This window comes from Cyphomyrmex costatus, unplaced genomic scaffold, assembly GCF_001594065.2.
Source record: "Cyphomyrmex costatus isolate MS0001 unplaced genomic scaffold, Ccosl1.0 scaffold826, whole genome shotgun sequence".
Classification (NCBI taxonomy): domain Eukaryota; kingdom Metazoa; phylum Arthropoda; class Insecta; order Hymenoptera; family Formicidae; genus Cyphomyrmex; species Cyphomyrmex costatus.
Genome location: NW_017280404.1, coordinates 19,919 through 33,398, shown reverse-complemented (window position 1 = coordinate 33,398; position 13,480 = coordinate 19,919). Strand labels below are relative to the sequence as shown.

At 30.1% G+C, this 13,480-nt stretch overlaps 1 protein-coding gene across 1 annotated transcript in view; it reads right to left on the bottom strand.

Annotated features, from left to right (window-relative positions):
* The window catches only part of LOC108781531 (mucin-19), a 32,649-nt gene extending 29,428 nt beyond the window's left edge, over window positions 1-3,221 (bottom strand). Inside the window, exon 1 of the mRNA XM_018549508.1 lies at window positions 3,141-3,221. Coding sequence (XP_018405010.1) covers window positions 3,141-3,221 — 81 coding nt within the window. The remainder of the gene's footprint in view (window positions 1-3,140) is intronic.
* Between the last annotated feature and the right edge of the window lie 10,259 nt (window positions 3,222-13,480).

The window sequence follows — 13,480 nt, the reverse complement described above, 5'->3', positions numbered from 1 at the left end:
ATTAAAGAGATCGTGGTTAATACAATCTACTCGACTATTGTCAGAGAAGAACTAATGAATTGTATCTATTCAACAATATATTCTTTTATTTTTACTTACTATAATTAATCGTAAATATATTTAATTATAAATAAGCAAATAAAGATATTTTTGAATAATTAAATTATTAAGTAGATAATTAAATAGATTGTGATTGTGATGAAGAGATATTTTTAAGTGATTTGATTATTAAATATCAGGTAATTAAGATCGTGATTAATATCTACTTAACAATTGACGACATAGAGCTATAACTTTCAAGCTACGATCGTTTATATTCTACTATATTCTACTTTCTACTTATTATATTCAACTATACTGCTACAACAAACTGTAACGTTACGAAAATAGAATGAGTACATGGTAGAGAGATATTTTTGATCACGCGGTATATATCGTTCGCTAAGCGAACGGCGTACGACTAGGCGTGGTCCATGTAAACTTGCGATCTCTTTTTTTCCTTCTTATCCTCTCACTCCATTTATATGTGCTCTATGCTATATCTACGCCGCCTCGATATCTAGATTGGTGCGTGAAATGCTTGTACGTTTGATAAACGTAAGAACTACAATCGTGTTACGATTGTACGATGACGATAATGCACAGAATAGGATCGGTTTAGGAACTAAAAAATAACGAACACTTATAGTCTGGAGATTGGAATATTTATGATAAGTCTTAATTATTGTTGTTTTTTTTTTTTTATAAGTTTACTATTACGATTAAATTGTAAAAATTAATTTGTTCCCAAAAAACTTATATCCAAGTTTCCCTCTATCGTATACATTAACATACATATGTGCATACATAAGTATATTTCTGTTGCAAATATTGTTGCATAAAACTGAATATGAAGGAATAAGCGAGAAGTTCATGCGTGTCGAATCCGTTCGCTGGAGCTTCAACTCCATTATATGTGACAGTTTACGTATGTCCATTGATTGATAGTTAATGATAATAAATGATCATCTTAATGCGAAAGTCAATCACATGAGGAAGTTAATGTACATACGACAGATATAATAGACCCAATAATGAATAAACTAATAAAAAATGATAAAAATTATTGATTTCACAGTTTTATATTCACTTTAATGAAAATACCTTATGTTCATCTTTCTCGAATAAGACATACATTAAAAAGTGATAGAGAGAGAATTTATGAAATATACATTATGTTCTTACGAGATAATTTAATCTCATAGAATTAATATAATTTTATAATATTTCTACAATGAAATAATATCTCAAATTACGAAAGGTTAATAGTAATTAATATTATATTACGTAATCATTATTATACATTGTGAAGAGCAGCGTATTTTTTTTATATTCTCAACATTTTTAATATTCCATTTAAATTAAAAATTAAATGATAATAATCTTACATTCTTCTAGATTATTTAACAAAAGCTATAGTAACACGCGAGCTTTGGAAATGTTGGGAAAGTTTTCTTCACGGCTTCGCTTCTTGCTAGTAATTTCCGATGTACGTGTTAGCTAGTATTTGGTGTATTTATGATCGAGCTTCATGATAATATAATTAAAAGTATATGCTAATCTGATTTTTACTTTTAATAGATTATTTGATCGGAGGGACGATTATACATGCATATATATTCTTATACGCCATGAACTCGCTTCAACAACTTTTACGGTGAGAGAGCCGGCGAAAGCGTCCGAGATCTTCCTGGCAATCGTATTATTATAGGCAAATGCAAAACGAATAGCTGGAATCTGGACATCCGAGTATACGATCGAAAAGGAAAGACAAATGACTCACTCGTGTTGACAAGTGACAAACTATTTCTAGTTTCTCTTTTACGTGAATCGTCGCTTTCATTGTCGTTACGTTTTAAATGTATAAATTATAATTATTCGATGTGTATCAAAAAAATTTTGTCAACTTGTTTTAGATGATTAAACTCGAACTTCATTTCGATAACGAATTCAATGACACAAATGTAAAAAAAATATTGAGTTTTTAAAAATTAAGAAAACAATTGTTATTGAAATTAAAGCTCGTTAATGTGTCTATTTTTTTTATCGTTAAATTGGATAATTTTATTATAAATTAAAATTCTAGGAAAGTAAATTTTGAATTTAAATAAATAATAAGTTTCTGTTTTTTTAATTGTATACTTCTCGAAAGTTTGTTGACCTAAATCTTTAATAACACGGAAATTATTAAGGTCTCTCTTTTTGATTAAAGAAACTACAAATCAATGAAGAAATTTGTCATCAAAGTGAAATCTTAAAATATCACCTATACACAATTGAAACAATATAAGACGACGTTATGTTTAAATTAAATCGTGATGTGCGATTTAATAGAATGAGAAACGAAGTGTCGTCGTGAATCATTCGCAAAGATTTTCCCTTTCGTTGTTATACGAGTAATCGCGTCTAGTAAATAAAGGAACTGCTTCCTTTCTCGGCTTCTAATTATCGAGCATCGTGCACCGCGTGCAACTGCACTCGTGCGATTTAGTCGAATAATACGAATCGACTCGTTCCGCTGGGTCGACGGCCTTCGCGGAAAAAAGGATGAAAAAAAAAGGGGAAAAAAGCAACGCGCGCAGGTTGCAATGTCGTAAACGCCCGATATCAAACGCGCATCCTTGACACAAAACACGTGCGAACGCGGATCTTGCCGGTCTCTTCATACGTGCATTTCGTGTGCATTAATTTATAGATGATTATGCTTTTAAATCCCTGTCTTTAATCTGTGTCTTTATATATGCTTTGTGTTATATAACGTATTTCATGTAACGCAAAGAGTTAGAAATTGAAGTTTATACAATAGATATTCTTCAAAAGATATAATGTATTATATTTAAGCTATTTATTCGTCTTCTAAATAATAAATGCGTACGCATAAATAAATTTTTTCCTTTTGGATAATTCTGTGTAAAATTTAGCTTTAAAATCTAAAATTAATCTTTTAAGTTAAAAATTCCATATCATTAGCGATTATATTATGTATTATCATATAATTGTGAAACAATTGTTTATTACTCGTATCGAATTAAAAAGATATTAAATCTCTTATGTATCATCGTTTATGTGTATAAGTTACAATTACTTTCATAATTAATTACCTGATTAGTTTGTCCACGAGAAGCTTCGGTAAGAGCGAAGACCAGCAGCAATGCCACTATTAAACTCAACGTCCTTGCCATTCTGAAAAATATCGAAAAGCCTTTTTTAGAATTTTTGAAAACGTTAAAAGATTCTAATTAGATATTAAAGGAATAATTAGATATTAAATGATAACTAAATCCCTTTAGTTAAATAACATTTTATTATTTTTAACTTCCATATGTGTCAAAATGTAAATTGATCCATTTCTGTGATTAATTTCAAAGTAAACAATGTTCATATTAATGCATTTAGTAATTAATAAACTAAATTTGAGTATAATTAATACATTTACTAAGTTAAGTTATTTAACTCCATTGTTACAATTAAATTAACAAAATATTAAGTAGGAGTAATAGCGACCTATAAAAATATTAAAGATAACTCATTTGAAATTACTATAATTCGATATTTAACGGTGTAACGGAATGTGCATATATTGTATATGTAGTACATACACATAGAGAAAATTAAATAATTTCTTTTTAATAAAAATTTGTTGTAATTAAAAATGTATTATATATAAAAATGTATTAATGCCGATATATTAATTTCAGAATTATTATTATTATTATTATAAATTCTGCCTACATTATTATGACTGTCAAGTTTTTAAGTATAAAATTTCTTAAGCCTAATTTCTTAAGAAATAATTATGTAAACCTAATTATTGTATAAATTTCTACAATATATGAATATATATAACTATGCCAGATATAACATAAATTTTTTACTTCAATAAGATGTAATTAGATCAACTCTGTTTTTAAGAAAACTAAATTAATAAATAAAAACTGATGATAAAAGTAATATAATTCTAACTTATTTTTCTGGTAATCGTCATAATGTTACGTTTATAAAAAAATAAACAGTATCTTTATTTATAAAAATGACGTGACATTACCTTATTGTATCATGATATTTATACCGAATTCATAAAATCAGAAAATTCAAACTTTTGATTTTAATATGAATGCTTTCCAATATGCACACCGAGTGTACTTAGGTCGATACGCATCGAAATACGCATACGGATCAAACGTACAGCGGAATTGCCTGCGTTGCTCAAATATACTTTTACTCTTGCCGGTTGTTAGTTTCTATCGACTGCGCTATTATTTTCGAAGCAGCGCAGGCGATACTGTCCCTCCCTCGTTGTAAACATTTTGGTTTGTTTAATTTTAAATTCCAGCACAATTCACAGAAACATTACAGCAATATTGCAAGTAACATTGCAAACATACGGTATTGTTGCTACAAGTTTCTGTATTGCATAGAAAACTGCACAAAAGTGTATTCGATAAAGAAGTAGAGAAAAAAAGAGGACTTTCATTATGTCAAAAATTTATCATATCATTATAAACAATTTCCTCACAAATTATGTAAAACCTATTGAGTTATATTATATGTATTTAAAATATTATTTAACGTAAGATCTCTACATTGAGTTACAGATGAGATTTCTATATTGAGCACAAAGTATATGATTCAAATTAATCAGTATTTTTTTCAATTTTTACACCTTCCTCATTTTGAAATATTATAAATATCTATAATATATTTATATATTTTTATTAACATATATATATATACATTTTTTCTATAAAAACTATAATTTTATTGTAATAACAATCGTTCCCTTATACATTTATCATGCGCACATGAATGAATGGAAGCACCATAGGAGGATCGAGAGGGGAAAGATCAGTATCAAGGAAGGTTCGATGATTGTAGCGCATGAATTACCATCGCTCCGAGACATCAGACGATTCATTTGTTCCATTCAGTTCTACAGTAATGCCACGGTAAATGCAAAACGATTACATGGTTATGACTTCTCTACATTCGAGATACTCGCTAATAGCAAATAGCACGTGGAAAACGAACAAATTTCCTTCGAACGAAAATTTAGTGTTCGTTACGAGTCGAATAGTTTTATGAAGACAAATATTTGTGCTCACGTTTTTTCTTTATATGTGAGGGCAAAGAAGCGGCAAGTTTACATGCTAGAACTAAGTGATGTAGGTTTCGTAATCAAAGTATCAGCTTTAATTTTTCGCAGACCGTTCGTACTTGCGCCGATAGAAAGTAAATTCTTTTCGTGCCGTATACGCGATCGGTGATACTATATCGGCTGTTTCAAGAATGTTATTTTGTAACACGCACAACTCTTAGACGAACTAAATTCACATATCTATGTATATATATATTATATATATATATGATATATATTTGTATTATATTACAAAATACCTTCCATACTTATAGTATTTTTCAGATATTTTTTATATGTATATTTGTTATATTTTTATTAGCCATTATGGATAGATACATAATAATAATAATACAACAAACACATAAAAGATGTCTGAAGAAATACTATAGAAGTATTGAAAGATATTTTAAATATTTTCTCAATTTGGATTTGCTTCAATTTAGAACTATCTAACTTTCACAAAACTATCTATTTCTACAAAATTAGAAAAATAAAGTCGATAATTTAATTAGAAGATTCTTGCCATGCCTTAACATAATTATGTAAAATATGTGTTAATAATTTGAATACATTTAATATTCGAGACCAAATATGTGACACGAGTTATGAAAGGCATACAATTATATCCTCAAGAAATACACTCAATTATCCTCATTTTCTTTACGGTGCACTTTGCAAGCGCGAGCTAATAAAATCATTAGGCGCTGAAGAGCAAACTAATTTTGTCTAAAGTTGTTAGAGCGTCCGTTTCGTGTCCGATCGTAAAGATGAAATGTCATTGAGTGAAATTGCAACAGAAACGACACGTTCGACGGAAATGAGAAATTTTCGACATTTGTACGATCATTCGTTTATGATTACACGGGTGCCCGAGTTTTACGTAAGAAACGGAGGTCGTACATCTGGCGGTTTGCGCACGTGAAAGTGGTCTGCCGAGTTGTATCGGTCAGTTAATTCCGAGTCCGGTTCGTTAATGCTGCTCGCTCTTCTGGGCCACTTCTTGCGATCCGCGGCGAGAATCAACCGCGACGAGTGCAAATGAACGAATTATAACAAAACGACAAATTATTACAACGATAAATTGTCAATCAAAAGCAAACACGTGCTTTTGAATATAATTGAAGGATGAGTCTTTCGATTATCTCATTTTTACACGATAAATTAACAACAAGGATCAAAATAAATGATCGTCGTTTATAGATTGCAGCATACAAAAATGTAAAGCAGTAAGACATAAGCATGAAATAAACGAGTCAATTATAGATTGAGAATATAAAATAACACAAGCAAATAAAAAATTTTTTAGTTTATTATATATATAGAAAAAATAGATTTTAATAAAGTATCCGAGTGATCTGAAAAGAATTTTATTGGATCATATAATTATGTAGAACGCATAAAAATTCGTTGCTAGAACGTTAAATATTTTTACAGCATTATGCTTGAGTTTTCTACAAATTATTTTGATAATACAACAAAATTATTTTTCAGATCTATATCTAGTCAAAATTTTTAGAAAATCCATTCTTTCTGGGTGTTTACGGAAATTTGTGCGCGGAAGCTAAATCCACTTGACGCGGAAGTTCCGCAGCGCACAATTAGACGAGCACACAATTCGGATTTCCACGCTCACCTTGCAGCTGCTCAGTCGTGTCTAATCCTATGTCTCATTTCCGAGCCACCACAGCACAATTCGCCCCGACAGTCCGTAATACTTTCTCCGATGGCGAATTAAAACCAAAGAGAAACTTTAACAAGTCGGAGAAATAAATAAATCAGCGCAGCTGTTTCCTGCCGAAAACAGGACGAGCGGCACTCTTCGATCGAAATTTCGAAACGGTCGAGGTAAAAGTTCGCGGACTCGATGCTCAACTCCACGCGGCACTCCGAGAGAGAAAAGAATAAAAAGAGAAAAGATTCCGGTCGAGATCACAGAATTCGCGCGCGATATCGAAACGACGAGGTAAGACGAGGGTCAGACGGGACGTCGCACGTGACGCATTTTCGGATGCGCCGATTTTTCGCGCGTTCGTTGCACGAGGGACGTTGTTCGAGGACGACGACGATCGGATAGAGCGCTCCGAGACAAATGCAAGTACGGTCGAACGTCGTGTCAAAAATCCCGCTCGCCAGCCGGGAGGGAAAAAGAAAAAAAAAAGAGCCACTCGACCAGGTATTTTCCCTTTCGCCAGAATGCGGGACCACCACCACGCGATCGCCACCATCCGCCACCGTCGCCGCCACCACCACCACCATCGTTACCGGTCGCAATTGCCACCATCGCTGCCGCTGCCTATCACCATTGCCATCGCCATCACTACCGTTACTGTCGCCAACGTGAAAAATATCGAATGACCAGGACAACGATAGACGGACGATCATAAAAGTGAACGGACAGGACGATCCTCCGCAATAACGATCTAGTATCCTCGGGAAAACATGAACGATCTCAGACAGACATAATATGTCCTAAAGACGTCATTACAGAACACAAATTGACAGCAATGTTATAATTTTCCTCTCAACAATATAATATAATGTGACACATGTTGCACATAACAGTTATATACAATATTTGAAGTAATGTTATTACTGTTGGTTTGTGTTTCGCGGAAAGTCTTTTAAAATAAATTTTCTTAAATACGGTGTTCAAAAAATGTCTCACAGCCAACTTTGATTAGACACGCGTTAGTGCGTATTAAAAGCGTTGTATACTGATTTATGTAATTTGTATGAAAGTAAAATGCAAATATGTATTTCGAATTATATAAATTGTAAAATACAGATTTTAACTGTAATAAAATGTGTTGAGGATTTTATCAAGCAATTTACGGAATGCGACTTTTATTGTTCTGGTGGATACAGTAAGTTGCGGAAACAAATCGTTATCTCAATAACTGGAGCAAAGCTAAAATGTTCCTCCAAATTGAGTTTATTCGGCTGAAACAATTTGTTCTACTAGTTGCTGTAAATTGCTTGTTTCTAACAACAATAGACAACAAGTTCCTGAATGTTCCTTTGATGAATACTTTAATAGACACGAGACTTATTTTGATATTATCAGACAATAATTATTTTTGTGAGATCAATCTTTGACCTTCCTTTACTTTCTGTATGAATATCGTATAGATCCACTGGACTCCTTTTTTTCGCACTCATAGCTGCTATAATTATTGTCGATCCACCGATGAATTCGTGTATCTATATTTTAAATTGTACAACTAATGTAAAAAATCCTGAATAAATATTTGTTCGTAGATCGAAGGTGATTCTTTGTACACGAAATGAGATCACTTCACGCAAACATAGCCTTGAATCATTTTTTACGAGATAAATGTATTATTGGATTCCATCCCAAATGGAATTTCATAATGGTATGCATCGTTTCGTTGTAGTCGGAGAGTAAAGAAAAGAAGTCTGCAGGCACGAATTAAAGAGAAAGAATCTTTCAACAAGTTTATATGGAGTAAAATAATATGATATGGAGGAAGGGCAAAAAAAACTCTTTTTTATATAAATGAATCCTTTTCAATCCCTCTCTGTCTCTTATTTGATTCAAGTTATTTACTTAAGTTTATTACATTTGTTGTTAACAATGAAACTGATTATTATTGAGAGCTATATTAAATTAAAATTAAAAAATATTTTTAAATAAATTTATTTAATTGTAATAAAATTTTTGTAAAATTTTTAATCATGATTATATTTTTTGCAATTATGTTAATTACATAGATAAGAAAAGGATATATAGGTATGTATTATAATTTTAATGTATAAGAAATTATTTCAGGAAGTATCCTACATTTTTGTATTGTGCTATGTATATCGAATAGATGTTTTAGTTTATCATATTTTTTACACGTTTCACATGATTACGAAATTATTATGTTCTTAAGGAAAAATTATAAATAATGCTATATTTAAAGAAAAACGAAAAAAATGAAGCAATTCTGTGCCTCAGTAGTCTAAAGACTTAGGACCTTCGCATGGAATGCAAAAGATCCGGTTTAACTCTCAGAAGAGCTAATATTTTGCGCAATAAATAAATTTATTTGCAGATTTTTATCGTATTAAGATTTCTATAATAGACGCCTATTGAGCATCAAAAAATTTAATTGTGATATTATTTCAGTAGTTTAACTGCATTTGTAAGTCTAAAAAAATTTCAACGCGCAGTGAATGACTACAAATATGATATACTATAACTATATGCATGTACATATATTAATTCATATTAAATATTATTTGATAATATACAACAGATAACACTTTAAAAAATATTTAAAATTAAAAATATTGGTTTTTAAATATTGAATTTTTATTAGATTAAAAATAACGATAATATTAAGCAAGGAATACAACTTAGAATAATATTTATATCTTAAATCATAAATATGAATATTGTGTTTCGTAATTAGCGATGTAAAATGACAAAATAAAATCATCTGTTTATATCCTGGCGCCAGCCTTGAACTTTTTTTTAACATGCAATCGGATATGTGAAACGTTAATTTGAGGTGTATAATATATAATAAGCGTGAAATAAAAGTTACTAATAGATTCACAAACTGCGTTAATAAAAAGGGGTGCCTATAATAAATAATTAATTATGTACTGGCTCAATTATTCCGATAGAAAGATAATGCGAAACAAGCAATGTCGAAAGAATAGTCTACGAAATATCCGTATAACAAATCTCAAGGATATCTGGCAGATATAGGTATGTTCAAGGATTTTAAGATATCTACATATGCATACAACTGAGACACTATAAAATATACTCAAAGTAATTAATTCATTTTTAAATTTGATTTATAAAATTAAATATTAACCGATTACAGATTAAATATTTGTAGAAATACTAGAAATATATAATGAGGATTTTTCTTCTTATAGAAATATAATTCTGATAGGTAAAAATAATTAATTGCTTATTTTGAGTATTAAAACCACTAATAGACTTTTAATATTCAAACAAGTAATTAATTACTATATATTAGTCAATATTAAATTTGTAAAAGGTTTTTTTTAAACTATTATATTATTACAATATCCTCAGAAATGTATATTCTAAGTTATTTTATTAAAATAATATGTTATTTTACACATTTTTATAAAAAATTAAATGTTTTTTGTTAGAAAAACTGAGAAATGCGTTTTTACAAATATGTTGCAAAATTTTAGCAAATTTTATTTTTCTATGTATTTAAAGAAGTGAACTATTGACTGACATAAGGCATATAATTATCTTCTCTAAAGATAAGATTGATGCATATGGATTTCTTTAAAGATATGATGTTATACGTTGCTTATGTCTGTTCGTTTAAAATTTTTATTCGATGAAGTAGTATCTCTCGCATACTCTATAAATATATTTTCGCACATATAATTTTGTGTGATTATAAGAATGAAATAAGAATTCCGTAACGTCAAAAAAGAAATAATTTCATATTACTAATAAATTTCGAAGTTTTAAAGAAAAGAATTTTCTGCTTATCTAAAAAATGTTTTATTAAACTTTTACAACAAAAATAAAATGGATTTAAAAAATATTATAGATAAAGGAGAGAACGAAAAAAAGACGAAGTCTGCAAAAAGTATGACTAATGTTAAAAGGCTTATATTGACTGATTTAAACACCGTCATCACAATGAGACAAATATGTGCAGTTAATATGTGGATAATTAAGTACAAAATTGTACGATAAAAACTATTGGAAAATTGTGCAGCACATCACGTCGCTTTCTCCATGACATTCATGCAAAGAAGTGGATCATTATAGGAAGGTCGATAACGCATGATCGATATTCCATTGAAAGTCGGTTAAAACACGGAGAAAATGGCACGCGTGATCCAATTACTTTCGTGATGTGCCTGTTGGCGTTAATATTGGATATTACGACAACACGAAGTATAACTTTGCTTCTATTTGAAAACGCGACTGTTAAAGGAAGTGAAAAGTCGAACGATTTCTCGATATACTTTGACTCATCGGTAATGGTCTCTCTTTATATTCATTCAGATCAAAGCGAAAGCGCGAATTCTTCATAGGACAATATAGCAAAACATTCATTAAAATATAAAGGAATTGAGATTAGAGTCAAGACGACTTTTTAATCGAGGAAGAGTTGCACATTCTTTTTTATCTCACATAAAAAAAGGACAACTGCTTTATCGACGCAGGTCAATTCTTTTCAGTCAGGTGTCGAAAACAGATAATTTTTAATTGCTTTTTAAACTGCTAATTAATCTCCATTAAATTCCATGAGACCCTTACGCCCTTTTCTGTTTTAACTAAATCTTTGTAACTCCCAATCAAATTTTTTTAATTGTAATTGATACTTATATATCTAGAGGTAAAAAGAATTACTATTTTTTCGAAAAAATGGTGTATATCGTGAGTCGAATGCACTTTTTTTTGTTGATCCAGAGTATGAGTCAACACCCGAAAGGACATTTTATTTAAAGGATTGTACTATTTAAATAATCTATAATAAATATTTATCATTGATAAATTATTATTTAAGTGATCTAATAATTATATCGATGTATAATGTAAATAAAATAAAAAACAAATTGGAGAGAATAAAGGGCAATATTTTATTATAATAAAAGAGCATTATTCTAATAAATGGTTTTTGTCACTTATTATAGTGATGTTTTTAATTGCGCGACGTCTTCTGCGCCTGACTCCTATTGTTCTTTATTCTCTCCAATTTGTTTTTGAATTGTAAAATGTCTTATTTACTTGATTTTATTATTATAAGGTAAATAAAATCCTTTGTTTATACAGTTAAAGATTTGTGAATAAAAAGATAGCTATAGCATGCATTCGTTTTATCAACTCGTGTACGTAAGGTGTGAAACAGGAACAGAAACCAAATCGGATAAGTGATCCGTAACTTCTTTATAGTTGAATCAATATTGCAAATCGTATGTCGTGTCAAAGTTTATATATTGGAATCATAACCGCCGCACCGACTATTTTTATGTTATGGTCTTTTCTTTTTTTCTGGTTTTTAATCTATAATTATTATTATAATTGTTATAATTATAATATTTTTACCTTTTTATATAGATATTATTTTCTTTATAAAATTTTATTATTATTATTTTAAAATTATATTTTTATTTTAATAAAAAAATTATATAATTTTTGAAAAGCAACTGATTAATTTCATTACTTTGTGCAAAAATAATTAAAAAATAAATGAGTTTACGAAATATTATATTTTATATTCTATGTCGATCAATATATGCAAAATAAAATATAAAATGTCTGTATATATATATATATTCTCAATTAAGTGGTTTTTATTTAAAACATCTTTTCTTCTTCTTACATATGCATAGATAAAATAGAAATAAAACAGTATATAAAAAAGTTAATAGAAAATGTAAAATATTATTGTATCATAAACTGAAAAGACTCGTTATAAATGGTTCCTGTTTTCTTCATTGGTTAAAAAACCGAAACCGGAATAGTTACTCCATTTTTTATACCATAATCATAAAGAAAATATTAATTCTTTCGGACCGAGTCCCTGGTGTGAGGGTCTTGAGAAACGCAGTTAGAGAGCGTATAGCGTAACGTCACTCGATGACAGTATACTGCGGTATACGGACTTGGTATACGTGGTTGGAACAGCTGGAACAGCTGGCCATGCGGTCATCACGACGATGACTAAACGCGTGTTGCGCCGTGCCGGATCATCGCGTAATGCAACATAATTGGCGTATTCAGCCAACAGCGATCACCGATGATCGTCGCTTGAGTCGCGCGACATTCTGAAGACGGCGACAGTTGTTACGTTAACAATGCATTGATGCATTGTTGCGAGAGTTTAGCGAGTTGGCGCGAATACCTGAGAGAGATACAGGTCGATGATGTTGGATAGGCCAGACATTTTTAGGCTAGAATTGTGCCTTGCATAAAACGAGGTAAATACTCTTTTTATTATTAGAAAACACGATAACAAGCATGCATTATCGCGTATGCGTACGTGGCTTTTTTTCGAAATAAACGTTGCGCAAGTAACTTCGAAGAAAGGAAGAAGATTGTTTTGTTTATTTTTGGTTTATTTTCTCTTATCTGATATTTTTACAATATGACTGATATCCATTATTTTATCAATGTACTTAAGATATTTACTATCTTTTTTTTTTATATATTAATCTTCAATTGAACAAAGCTATTTTCAATTTCTTCTATCTTGCTCTGGTGACTTGATAATGAAGATTACTTTTACGTTACCCACTGTGTGTCTTTAACGAATGGGTTATAGGTGTGTTTACATTTAATTG